Source organism: Trachurus japonicus, chromosome 17 (genome assembly GCF_045865225.1).
Source record: "Trachurus japonicus isolate A0001 chromosome 17, Traja_1.0".
NCBI classification, from domain to species: domain Eukaryota; kingdom Metazoa; phylum Chordata; class Actinopteri; order Carangiformes; family Carangidae; genus Trachurus; species Trachurus japonicus.
The window spans coordinates 25,451,339-25,465,793 of record NC_140923.1 but is presented as its reverse complement, the minus strand read 5'-3'; the positions used below and the strand labels follow the sequence as shown (position 1 = coordinate 25,465,793).

The 14,455-nt window shown below is 41.8% G+C and overlaps 1 protein-coding gene across 14 annotated transcripts in view; it reads right to left on the bottom strand.

Annotated features, from left to right (window-relative positions):
• Window positions 1–14,455, bottom strand: part of st3gal3b (ST3 beta-galactoside alpha-2,3-sialyltransferase 3b) — a 45,779-nt gene that overhangs the window by 10,068 nt on the left and 21,256 nt on the right. For all 14 annotated transcript variants that reach the window (XM_085804289.1, XM_085804294.1, XM_085804287.1 and 11 more), the window contains 5 exons: window positions 14,073–14,165; window positions 10,507–10,601; window positions 4,637–4,700; window positions 4,446–4,541; window positions 4,112–4,298 (listed from right to left, as the gene is read on the bottom strand). In XM_085804289.1, coding sequence (XP_085660415.1) covers window positions 4,112–4,298; window positions 4,446–4,541; window positions 4,637–4,700; window positions 10,507–10,601; window positions 14,073–14,165 — 535 coding nt within the window. The remainder of the gene's footprint in view (window positions 1–4,111; window positions 4,299–4,445; window positions 4,542–4,636; window positions 4,701–10,506; window positions 10,602–14,072; window positions 14,166–14,455) is intronic.

The following is a 14,455-nucleotide window of genomic DNA, read 5'->3' as shown; positions in this document are numbered from 1 at the left end:
TTTGGGCTTCTGCACAGATGTTTGGGCTTTAAAAAGAACCATATAGCTGTTATTTTTGTCTCACAGTGTGTTCAAGTTACAATAAACTTTTGGGGCTAAACTGGCATGTCTATAAACTGAAAAAAATGGGCATTACACAAACTGTAACAACAGGAAACACTTCCTAACCACACTCCAGCCGGATAGAGTTGATTAGGAAATTTGTCCGCGATATGAAGCAACAGGCTATTTTAGTCATTTCTCTCGCACTATCAATTTCTGGAAGTGGAGATGCGCAATGTTTTTAAAATATTGGCTTTGCTACAATATTTTGATACTTCTGAGTTGGAACCCTGGCTGTATTTCTATTAAAGGAGAAGTACTCTCTTCCTCAAATTGTCTCCATCCATCATTTATCTCTCTGGCCTGAAGAGAGTCAGGGAAAGCTCCTGTAAACAAACAAGAGAGATAGAACACCGACACTCCACCTTCGAACCCCGTGTTTACCACCGGCTGTATATCCTTCACAGGCTCTGTTTGAAAAGATCCCCGCATATACAAACAACTGCGGCTGTGTGTGCATGAACCGTGAGCGTGCGCTGTGCATGAGGGCAAAAATCAAAAGTAGACACATAGGGAAAAAAGGACATATCAACAATCGTTGGAAATCATGTTTGAGCACAGTTGCAAACAGCATGTAACCGGGCAATCAACCAGGCTGCTGCACATGTGGGGTCAGACTTTCAAGCAGAGTGACAAAGTTGAATGGTATAATCACGTAGGTCTGCGGTAATGAGGGATTACAGGCATTGGAAGCTTTGTGATGCTGCAGCACTGCGAGGGCTTCACTGAGCTAAAAGATGAAAGTTGGGGAGAGACCCATACAAGTCTACAAACTGAAGAGGACCAAAGTCAAGTTTTCAAATTTAGACTTCATCTTAATGTTGCCCTGATGTTTATGACTCGGTGCGCGTGTGAGTGAGTGGGAGGCCATGTGTGTGTTTGTGAGAGTGTACAAAACACTAAATAACAGATTGTGAAATTGCCTCGCTAATATCTATTTAGTTCAGCCATCCAAGACTGCACTGTAGGCGTTTGAAAAGCCACAATAGTGCAGGATAGTGAAGCACGCTGACCACAGGCAGGATGAGTCACTTGCGGCTGCACTACAAGTGTGTACCGCCCACTAACCTTTAAAAAGAAGACGGCGAAGAAAGACACTTGCTTTCATAACCGCAGTGGGTTGAAAAGGTTTTGCATCCCTTCCAGCTGTGAGTGTGCAGGTTACACAAAGAAACCCCCTTCTCGGCCAGCAGATGTAAAATCTCCCGAAGGACAGCTGTCCATAGTTACATTATGTCTCGTTCTGGGGCCGACTAAATGGACAGAGCAAGAAGAGGAAAGCTTCTTGCTACTCGGTCCCACTGTGTATCCTGGAGTCTACAGTATCAGTCTCTGAAGCAAATGTCTCTGGACCGTTTCATTCAATTGATTTAGCTACGGATTGTCTGGTAATAAGCGGGAAATTGAAAGGAAACATTTGGTTAGTGTTTTTGGAAATGTCTCCCTAAGTTCACCGGTGGCACATATCAGCACTTAGTCTAATGTGGGTGTGAGTCAGATACAATGAAGCTAGTGTAACAGCCTTTTAACAGGTCTTCAGATCCTTTCATGTTGTTGCTAAGACTTAATATCCTCTTGTAAATAGATATCGTTGCTCTGGAAACACAAGGCAGCAAACACTCATTATAATAAGAAAATGGCACTTTGTGTGTTCTCTTAAAGTGATCCTTTTCACTTGATATGAAATAAGCGCATAAGTGCAACTGCATTTTAAGTGAATTCAAACGGTCATTTATGAAAAAAATGACTGAGGGAGTCACACAGTGGGTTGAAAACCTTCTAAACACCAACATGCTCCCCCAACACCTAAAATCTAACTGCACAACAGTGGGCGCCAATGAGCCTGGACTCTTACTAGCAAGGTTAAAATAGCTTTTGGATCATTTTGGACTCCGAGTCCACACACTGCTATTCCATGTTTCATTCATCTGTGGTAATGTATAATATTGCAGACACTGAACTAAGCTTATCTTCAATGCCAAAAACTAATTCCAGTGACCTCAGCCAGCTATTAAAGTGAATAAACTGCCCATGAAACATTAACAAAAGGGTGATATACTGTATTTATGTGGTAGTAAATCAACTACTGCAGATGTATAAAAACAAACTAAAGACTAAAGACTATCCAGAGGTCAAACACGGGTCTTTGCACATCTGTCAGTTCTCTTCTTCCATATTATCATCAAGGCTTGGATCAATGGACACTGATGATTTTTTTTCTTTACTTTTTGTTCCCTGATTTTTAACCCATGGGAAACATTCTTCCTTCCTCAGCAGATCAAAGAGGGGCTGAGTCAGATGCCAGGGGCCAGATCAATTATCCCAGGCAGCCATTTCCACTGTCCTCTCCCTCTGACACACCAGAGAAATCTGGGCCCTATCAAAGGCTGAAGGGGCCATCAGCCAGCCAAGCAAACTATTTTCCTCCATTTTACTTTACCGTTACCTTCCACTGCTCATTTTCTTTTCCCCAGCTATTATCCCTTTACTCTATTTAACTTTATCTTTTCCATCTATCTTTCCTCTCTTCTCTCATCCTTTAATCCAATGTCACAGCATTACTTAGTTTCATCTTGCCATTCTATGCCCTTTCTATTGTCGACTATAAAAGTATTGTCCTTTCCTCTGAATTTTCATCCCCATTTTCTCACTCATGACATATTCCCCCTGATCCCTCAAAGTCACACAGCTGGGATGGAAAATAAAAATTGATTGCCCGACTGAACAGATGCACCATAAAATGAGCAAATGTGTTATTAAGTTTTTCTGCCTGAGTAAAAGAAAAGCTTAATGATGGTTTAGCTGCTTATGCATGATTTAGCTCATTTGTTACAACACTTTTGAAGGTCAAGTTTCAATCTGAAGGTTTTTTTTGTTGGTATAACTAAAATTAGATATAGTATTACCCAAGTACTGTATAAGATGGGTTTTTTTTGTTTTGTTTTTTTACTTAAATCTTAATTAACCATGGTTGATAAGGGTTCCTAAATGATGGTGAGTAATTATAATTGATAGGAAACGGGCTAAGACATAAAAGAAAAAAAATGATGGTATGTTTCTTTAAATACCACCAATTTTATTTTATGGACACGTGATGAGCTTTTACTAAGTGTTCCCATTGTCCTTGAGTTGAATAAGCTCAGAAAAATCTTGCAGAGATACTAAAGACTGTTCAAGAAGAACTGAATGAGAGTGCTTATGAAAGCTTTTTTTCAGTGACAAAGGTTTTCAAATAGGGAACATCAGAGCCATTAAAAATGAATGCTTTCTGAAACACATTAAGAGATATGGGAGACCCTCTTCTGTCATTCATTCTGACCCTTGTGATAAGAGGCCAATTCACAGCCTGCCAGTTAACTGTGGCAATGAGAATGTTTCAAAGGACACCCAAGAGATTTGTTATGTGGTGAATTAAGCCATAATTATAAGTGTGGCGCTACACAAACATGAGTGAACAAGTGAACAGGAGAGAATGATTATTCAGGATAAAATTAAAACATGGTGTGAAAAGCCAGGGCCAGAGCCGGGGGGATGTGTGTATACATGTACCAGTCATTGGTTTTTCTCATCTGTCCTTTCCACATTAAGTATCTAAACCATTCAAAGCATTTAAAACATCCACACTATATCGTAGAGATCTGTGTTGTCCTCTGAATCCCTTTACTAAAATGGCTTACATTTCAACAGAAAGGAATGTACAGAATGTGATCAGAGGTTAGACTGCTGCACACTGCTAAATATTAAAAAAAACACATCACAACTCAGATATTCAGGCACATAGTAGTAAAAAAAATACTTTTAAGTGGTTTAAGTCCTAGAACCGAGCTTTGTTGTGCAGCAGACGCTTCTCTCCTTTTGGACCTTTTTATATTTGAACACCCACTTAAAGTGTCTCAGATTTTTCCGCCGAGAGTCATCCTTCTGTTATCTTTACTGGTGTTGTGTGTGTGTCAAATATGTTCTTTTTTCCCACTTTCCTTACTTAACAATGATCTAAATACAAGCTTACCGGTTTCTCCTTGAAGACCATCTGTCGGAGCCACTTGAAATCCAGTGGTTTGAAAGCCGAGAAAACAAAAAGTGAGTCTTTTTCATAGTTTGCAGGTTTCTGGATAGCCCCCTCTGGATAGGTTATCCTCATGGTGGTTTTGGTCCCTACGTCTCTGCCGTATCCGCTTACTGGTGCCTCGTTTAACCTGCCAGCAGAGAAAAAGTTTTAGTCAGCGGAATTCTTCAAACAGCCAACAAGGTCCATGGCACAGAAAGTGAGGTGTCAAGATTTTAGATTCTCATTTACACTTAACCAGCTACAGATTATGCACTCATCGGAGGAGTTGTCTCACCTCACTACGACATCGTAGTCATCTATGCGGGAGCCCAGAGATTTATTGAACAGGATGCCCCCGTTTCCCACGATGATGCACCTTTTACAGCTGAGACTGCAAGACAGGAGGGTCAGATGTTAGTCATATTACAAAGTGATAGAAAGATGAAACGGGACTCCCTGGGGATGTGGTTGAGCAGTGGTAATTACCTGTCCAGCTCCTCTCCAAGTCCATAACTTTTTGTGGCAGTTAATATGCTGTCTATGATTCTTTCTGCAGAAGGAAAAAAAGAAATAACCACCATGAAGAGGACAAATAAGGTTATCACTTACATTGCACTGCAGCACATCATACAAGACAAAAAAAACTTGAGAATATAGCGGAGATTATTTTATTCTCCTGTATAAATACAATGGTGGACAGTTGCTTTCTTTGCAACAAAAGCAGACGAGCTTCAAACCACAAGTATTGCATTCTCTCCATCAAAGACAATGTCACATAATCTACTACCGAAAAATGAATTGTTATCCTCAGGGTTCGTCATGTCAAGGACTCACTCCTTGTGGAGCAGGACAGCAGAGTAACATCACAGATTAGATGTTCTCTAATAGTGAATATGATATATTTGAAAAGCCAGGAGTGGGGGACCTGTTCCTTTAGATGTATAACCTGATGAAAGCTCCAACATACCACTAGAAATATAGCAATCTAGGTGGTCTTTAGACAGTTGGAGGAGAGAAAACGCCTCTGTCCATTTATCCAGTCAGAGATAAGGACTGATCAATCAGCCCACAGGAATAGCGGTGATAGGAGAAAACGGAGAGGAGTGAATCTGGGAGAAGCAGACGTACAGGGTTCAGCATGGTATGCGTGTGTATGTAGAAACTCTCCCATAAAAGCACTCAGAGAGGAATGCTGTTTTCAAACAAGCACATTCTCCTGGTTAAGTGGGCGATGTTGAGCTCGTCTCCCTGCGTGGCCAGCACCCCTCTGATCGCAGGGCGAAAAACGGGGATGTTTAGCCATAGCACACATTCCTGCCATGTTCGACGGGGCATTCTGCTAGAGTCATCCTTCCAGTGTTAGATATTTCAATTATTTCTCTTTCCTCTTGACCATTTTTAGACCTCTCATACAACATCTCAAAGCCATCACTGTTGCTATCTTTAATCCAGGTTTCAGTTGCAATTTGGAAGCACCTTAGATGGGCCACATGGATTATACTATTAGGACACTCTGCCTACCTTTGCTCAATCTGCCTCCTGTATGAAAAGTTATTCTCAAAAAAATGAGTGGTATTTTCATTGCCCTCTGCTCTTTAAGTATATAATCACCATCACCATATAGCACATACTTCACAAAGGGGGTGGGGGGGCAAGAGGAATTGTAAAAGCGAGAGTAAAGGGAAGAGTGAGAAGGACAAAGTTTAGACTGGGGCCTCAAAGCAGTTTGTAAGACATATTACAGCCCCATTCACCCAGGCTAACGATCCTAATGATTAACCTGCTGAGGAGAGGCGAGCAGAGAAACAGCCCATTGTTTGGATGTGGTGTCGATGTCTGGCGTCAAGCATCACCCCGAACAGCATAAACACAAGACCGAGGACCACACCTGGATCCAAGCGAGTGAAAAGTGAAAAATCACAATGAGCAGGACTCTCTTCCAGAGAACGGCATGGAAGCTAATTGTTATAAGTACGCGGGGTAAACATTTCAGCAAAGTATGTCTCGTGGTAGAGCCGGAGACAGATGGCTGTAGGTTCAGACATTAGTCCAACATGGAACTCTTGAAATGACAAAAATCTTTACTGGCAACAGAGAGGAACGGCGGAAGCACCGCATAACACATAAACACAGAGACACTGTCAGGAAGAGTGTAGCCTAAACAATATAAAGAAATCATGTGATGAGGGAGTGGTATTTATTGTGGTATTTTGTAGGCCTTAACTTAGATAGGCTTAGCACTCATCATTAACTGCCATGGGGAAAAAGACAAAATAATAATTTGATATCATATTTTATATTTGAACGATCCTAAAAAAATATATGTGGCCTGTGGACCACAGATGTGAGGTGTGCTGAAGACTTTGGCACCAATTCACTATGTCTTACTGTCTAAATCTTGTTTCATCTCAACTTTGTGTCAAGTTACATAACAGCCTGTGTGTCTTCAATTGGTGGGCATGCTGAGAATGAGAGAACAAAACAAAAACAACTGTGGCCCAGTGATATCATTCATCAGTTTATCAAACTTGTAAATAAGCAGCTGAGGACATAGCATCACTGATTTGCTACAGTTGCTACAACAAAAAGAAATACTAATACAAGGAGGTTTCACACACCTCTGTCTCGACTGGCAAAGGTCTGCGAGAGCCTGATGTTCACATTGGGAAGAAATGATGCAATTCTACACGCAAAGATAAAATTACCTACAGAAAGAAACATTTTACTTGTCCTGGCCAATAAAAGATCGCCATCTCAAGCTATTTATTCTGATTTTATCCTACCATCTGTAAAACTCAATCAATCAAAAGCTTCCAATTGGAAATACCTTGGGAAGGACTCTTTCAGTTAACCACACACCTTTTCTCTCCGGAGTTGGTCAATCCATACCATCTGCTATTCTGCTTTTAAAAGCCCAGTGCAGTTGTGGACACTTCATGCAATGCTGGTACTGACTGAGATTATTTAAACAGTCAACATCAGCTTTGCAAGTATACATAAACCTCTGTAATCTTGTGTACACCACACTGGAGGATAATTCAGTATTACGCGCAGCTTGCTGGCGTTAAACACAACTGTCTCTGCTGACATCAGGGGAGATAAAGACAAATGGTGACCTGCATGGAGAAGTATCAAACAAAGCAGCTGAAACAACTCTCAACAAGTCTCTAGCAATTTCTGTCTTTCCTCCTGACAGGTTTGCTAAATATAGCTCATGAGGAACATATTCCATATTCCTGCCCTGGTATTGCAAAATTCCCTCAGTTTATCAAAAGTTCAGTTTATCAACATAAGTTGCAGTAGGTGGTGAGATAACATAGATAACCGGCATCTGCCTAACTGAAATGGAGAACATGAGGGGGCGAAACAAAGCTACAACTTAAACGTATTTAATATTATTAATCACATTTTTTGTCTCTTCCTCTAAAGTTAATGTTTTTGTCAAAATGGGCCATAAAGACTGAGTGCGACCAACTGACTGAGTTTTAAAAAGTATCTCTGCAAAGTTCGCTTAACACTTCCGAAATAACTTATTTCGAAAGAATAACATTTCATTTGTGGTTCAGCATTTCACAATTAATGCAAAGTATAATCAGTAACACATGTCGACCGTTTAGTTTAGTGTCTGACTGGCATCCTGACAGCAGCTATTCTCTGAGACCGAATCAACACAGCTTTACTGTTCTCAGGCTATGGTTGATGTGTGCCAAAAGATACCTCCTGGCAGGAGAAAGGGTAAAAATAAAACTCCCGCCCACCACCGCCTCCTCTCCGTGTTCCCAATTTGGAATCCTTTGTGGCGTTCTATTCAAGATCCACACGTATCATCTCTCCACATGGGTACCACTAAAAGGGAAACCCCACTGCCGTCGCAGTCCATCGAAAAAACAGAAACCAGGTGTGACACTCACACAGGGAGTGCTCTTTTGATAGTGATTGAAGGTGTGTGTATGTGGGTGACTGTGTGTGTGTGTGTCTGCGTGCATATGTTAATATGACAGCAGAGAACTTGCCAGAGCACAAAAGGTATCATTCAGTGTACCTTCTGCCTCTAGGCACTGGAAAATATGTGACAGAGCATGTCACTGAAGGCAAGTTAATGTTATCTCTTTGCTTCCCATGATATTATGCACTGGTTTGATATCAGAAGTGCTGAAGCATGTTAAGGTCAGAAAACAAGCACTGTGTGTGGAAAGAAGACAGAGGGCTCATCACTAAAAAGGTTGTTATTATGACAAACAGACAGCAATATGTGGATTCTAAATAAATAAAATCTACAATCTACAGTAAACCTGTCATGAATGGTCACCAAATATTTTGTTTCAGCCGGGACAGAGGGTTACAAAAATGGAGCAAAATTTAAAAGAAAAAGATAACCATATTAAACAGTAAATTATGCAGACTGGAACTGGAAAGTGTTTTTTTCAAATGGGCTCAAAAATACAGGAATAAATCTGATTTGACAGTTCCACTCACAATATCCTTCCTGAAATATCCTTTGCAGTGTAATCTGTTGCACATTATGAGCTACTATGTCTGCAAATAAAACTCAGATGTCAAACAAGAACCAAGCATGGACGATTTAGTTATAACTTGTATTTAAAAAAAAGAAAAAAAAAAGAAAGCTAATTTGTGGGGACTGAGGCAGTCCATGGATAAAACAAAAGCACCAGTTTTCAGAAACAAACTTTGTTTGCATTACTATTTCATGATAACACAATTTCAGGGGAAAAAAATCCCAATGGTCACTGGATGTGCACTGTGATGGATTAGCCCTCTCACCTTGTCCTTACTCACAACAGGACACAGTAATAACCCTGAGGAAAAATGTATTCTGCCAAAAACACCAGCCTCGTAACAATGACAAATGATGAAAAGTGCGCAAGTGGCAGAACTTTGGCATTCTCCACAGCAAAACCATCAGAGTGCAGCCTTGATGATGAAAAGCGCTGAAACGAGCAGGTATTCGGACAAAATAAGCATATTGGTTTCATACATGTGAACCACTGTTCGCATCTAGGGTATCTTTCACAACGGAAAGAAACAAACGGCAATTCTATAAAATAACTTATCTCATAAGAGATGTTGACAGCCTGTTGATTGGCCTAGATTGGATAAGTAGATACAGTATGAGAAGCCAACTGATTCCTGGTGATAAGAGTTGGCAGCCCTTACTTTTCCTTTCATCACCTCCATTGACTCCGGGGGCAATGTTGGCAACGCAGAACAAGACCATAAAAAAAAAAATCTGTGCAATATTGAAACCACACGAAGCCGAGCTTGATACCAACACAATCAGATGGTTTATTACTTTAAGATAACAGGCACCACAGGCACAAAGCACTGTACAGTGCAGCAACTGTTACGCTCCGACACAGCATCTAAACCTTCCACACAGGTTGAGCAGTGAAGGAACACTCCACTGATCTTACACATGAGGTTAGATTTTGCAATATTATCTGTGGCTCTGGCAGGAGCTTTTCTAAGTCTGAGAAAATAACTCTGGTGATGTCATTAGGGTTATCTCAATTTAAGCTCCAGACTATTATTCAATACAAAACTGCAGTGCTAACTTCAACGTTTTGGAGCTCGAACCGTACTAGGGGCTGAATGTCAGTAGATCTCAGCTGATTCTTTGGTTTTAATTTGCGTCTTGTGAATTCTCAGACTTTGAGGGGCGCAAAATTCAGTGTTGAAATAATCCTTTAACTAAAGCATGCCTACATATAGAAAGTCAAAAAGAAGCAGCATGAACTTCACTGGCCTTGAGGTCACATATATTCACTATTGGGAAGGGGAACTGATGTAATAAATAGAAATAGAAAAACTGCGTTTCTCCCATATTCTTTTTGTTCTAGATTATTTAGTGTGGATATACTTTTCTTATTTGTTTGGCATGTCCTCATCATTTATAAACATAGCTCTTATTATATTTTTTTGATTATATTCTTTGACTATTATATTCTTTGGTTGATACACACACGTTATTGTTTAACTATATTAATTTATCACTATTGTTTTTGATTAGCAGCCAGCCTTTGGCCCACCCACAGAGTCTATAAGGGACTCCCACCTGTCTCTGATCCCTGACCCACGCCCTGAAGAAGACCCTGTCGGTCGAAACCAGTCGGCGTCTTTTTTATCTTTATCCATGCCCTGATTAATTAAAGACCTTTTACACAACACCTTGTCTCCGTGCGCGTGACTGCCTGAAGCAAGCCTTGTGCTTTTTTTCGTCGTTTCTCAATTTTTTCAACTTCAAGAGCACCCCGCAATACCTGGAGCTTACTCCTTTGTTTCCACCACAAGCACTCGATACCACCCCCCCCCTTTTTGATGTAATAAATATTTCTTACCTTGAGTTTTAAAACCAAAGGGAGGTAAGTAACTGGTGACTTTAGCTAGACGTTTGAAGTTCCGATCAAGAAACATGGGCGCTGGTTTCATGAACCTGCAAAGGCAAGAAAGGACGGAAAGAACAAGGTGACACACAGAACAAATTCATATCTGCAAAATCAAAGAAATGCATCATGTTGCAATAATGACTTTCCTTAGTAAATCTTCTCTACCATAAAGAATTACTTATTCTGCTGTGTATCCCCCTGCCACATCTTTGCCCACATTAACACAATCCTCACAGGTGGAGTCTTTGGTGAAGGGAAGAGTTTATGCCACCGAGTGATTAAGAATTGAACTTGGTCTACTGTCATTAATGTAATAGCATCCCTACCTCCCGTGCCCTGCTGAAGCTTCTCAAAACAAGCACACACATTAGCAACATGGCTTAATACTAAGCAAATAATATAAGCTAATGCAAAGAGGCATGGGGAGAGACAGAAGGCAGCTGCAGTGCGTAACCCATCAACATAACCTCTCCACCCAAGTCTAAATCACATCAGACACACAGTTTTGATAAATCTGCCGAGACAACGTGCTCGTGCCAGAATGCTTTTCCTCGAATGATCTGGGGCAGCAGTGTTTGTACAAACTGAATTAGAGTGGAGGAAGTTGTTCTCTAACAAGAAACTTCTCAGAGACTTGACTCTAACATATGAGATGTCTGTGTTTTCTCATGACAGAGAGCACACAGTTTCAACAACTCAAGCGAGAAGCCATTGTGCCCCATTAAAAAACAAACAGAATCTGATATTCAAAAATACGCCTGTGTGTGACCAGTGTTTTTATTGCCCCATGAACTGCTACTTTCAGCATCGCCTCTTCCTTATCCTGTGTGTGTATGTAGAAGCGTGTGTGTGGGTCCCTCTTTGATTAATTGCAGCACTAAAATCAAAAGAAGCCATTTCCTCTTAGTCACGCCTGCGACCCGAGTGCTGGGCTACGTGCCACTTGTGCGAGTGTGGCTTCAGGATGGATGTGTGTTTTTATGACCCGCTGTCAAGCTCGGGGGGACACACGAGAGGAGAGAGCTGTCTCTTTTCTGGCGTTAACATGCATGGATCATCCTGGACATATTTCTCCAGTTTCTCTAAATGTTGGACTGGAATAATCATTCAGGACAGGAAAGTCAACGCTGGGCGCCGTGAAGTGATCTAGAGAGCTGGCGCGCATTATTTTGTTTATGACAGAAGACAGTTACAGGGATTGTTGTACTGTCTCATTAACTGGAGCCAGACCACCGGCAACATAATTCCTGCATCTTGCCGGGAGGCTGATGGTTGGCTTGCCCTACACACACACACACACACACACATGCTTCTCTTCTCTCACCATCATAAATTATGGGTCCAACAGCTGGCAGACTACACTAACTAGAAAAGGCATTTTAAAGTTTGGAATCGAGAGAAGACACACAACTACGATCACACTCTGGTGTTTTCTGAGCAGGAGGCTGGAATGGTTTGTTACCATAACACTGGTGTGGGTTCACAAGAAATATGTGGAGCTCCGAGGCACAATGACCAAACATGGCTGACATTATTGGGAGGCCTTCCGGATAGCTTCAACTCTTCTAAGCACCCTAATCGGTCTTTGATACCCTCATTATCCTCCAGCTTTAAAGCATGAGATGGGAGACTCAAGAGGAGAGGGCATTATGTATGGCTCTCTCGCCTTCTCACATCACCTGACAGGGGCACACACGCTCACAGACTTCTGTCCTGCCAAAACAAATGGAGATTCATTAAACCCAAGACTTTTGAGGCCAGAGGGGGCTATAAATAACACGGGATCACTGCGAGTCGCTGAACCCTGACCGACAGTCAGTCACTGACATCCTGACAAAGCAGAGAGACGGGGGCTGCTTGTTGTTAAATTAAAAGTGAGGCTTCCCAAAACAGCCAACTGGCAGGGACGCATTGTGCTTGCTTCCTTTGCTGGTTCCATCTCTCACTGGCAATATTTTCATAACCGTGCTGCTTCAAGTTCACTGCCAACACTTGATTTAGGGCTCCAATGCAAACAGTTTTGGGTAAAGCAGAGGGGAGGGGAGGGGAGGTGTGGAAAATGAATTGGATTCTGCAAGGGCAAGGGGCTTCAGAGAAGACAAACAAGGAGGAAGCAGGAGATGATTAGAGGGAGAGACACAGGACCTCACTGCCAGAGGTTAAGTAGGTTTTCTCTAACAGCTGAACTGTAGGCCACTCCTATTTAGACAAAATGCTAACAGGAACATTTAAATTGATTTGTTTTAATGCCCGGTAAACAAATAAAGCAGGCTGAGATAAAGAAAAACAAGATGTTAATTGGTTGACTCCCTTTCTCATAGGAAACAATTAATCACAAACGCACGGCACACAGCACCACTGTGTACATACATCTATACACTGATGCATACAAACACATACATGTGTACAAACTTACACAAAGCTCAGCCTTAATTGTGCTCATTGACCTGTGTGTGACTGGGATGAAGGTGGTAGTAATCACAGGACTCCCAGCGGGGGTTCTGTTCGCACAGAACTTTGATCCGACACGTGCGGCTGATTAGAGGAAGTCATTATGAGGGAGGACATTGTTAACACGTAGCCACTCAGAGAGGCAGAGGGCAGTTGCACAAAACTACTTGGTATGTCTTGTTAAACAGCGCTGCAATTTACAGCCAATATGATGCCGATGATGACGTTTGTGTGTAGAAACGCACACAGTCAAATGATTCAGTATATCAAAGTTAAAATGTTTCCTTATGTATTTGAATTTGTTTGACTTTTTCCTCGTCTCCGCATCTTCAGGCATCAGATAAATCGGGTTCAATACTCGTCCCAAAACTGAGTCAATAATTGCATTCAAGCGCCATTGGCTATCATTCAGCAATGTGGAAAATTGGGCCACTATTAGCTTAGCTCCAAGAATGCTAATGTTACAATGTCCTATACTGTAGATTGAACTGAGGCAGCACATTGAGGCTCAGAGGAAAAATCAAAGCAGCCATCAGAGAAGGCCGTGGAAGATCGTGTGGACAGCGTGGGCTGGGCACCAGGACGTCCATGGTGAGTCAGGACAGGAAGTGTAGTTCATAGAGGACGCCTCTAAGGCTCTAGGATTTGGTGGGGCAGAGATGGGAGACCTTGTACTCGGGTGACAAAGGTTCTTTTGTGCGACGGGGGGGATCACAAGGACACAGTCAAGTTTTTGTGGCGGGGGAGAAGATGATAGACACATGATTGAAAGTGGGGGAGATTGTATAGGAATGTGGCGGCTTCTCTGTTTCTGAGTCAAACCCCTTAAGGCCAAGTTGGAGTGACATCATGCATCTTGGTATGCTCGAGTAAAAGTTTAGACTTTTCTTGTGCTGACGGCCAATTAACATGATTTGTTTCCCAAGCTGCTGATTGTGTATGTGAAGTTATTAAGGTTTAAAAAAGAGTCTGCCTCCAAGTTTAGATTAAGCACACTCGAGCATACCGACGCATTTCCACCGCGTTTATCTGAAATTACGTGTTTAAGAAAAGGCAATCCTCCTCACTTAGGATAGATGGTTGTCATCTTGGCTGCTGCATATCCTGGCTTGCACACTCCTTCGCTGAGGTTGCCATACTTGTATGCCAACTCCAGTGGACTATACATTAACAGAACAGAAAGAGAGGGATTAATCAGACACATCATGATAAGCGAATATCAATTACACTGACACATTTCGCAGCCTCAAAGCTGAGCTTGTCAAACAATCTGCTTGAGAGATAGGGAAACGGGTTGCTTAGGAAGTTGGGAGACCTCAGCAACAGCTCAGAATATCACCTGTGTGTGTGGCGAGACAAAGCAGAGAGGCCTTGTTCAAATAATCACACTGGCGGTGCTAAAACTAGAACCTCCCGAATACTAGCACAATCATTAATAACCTGATGAATG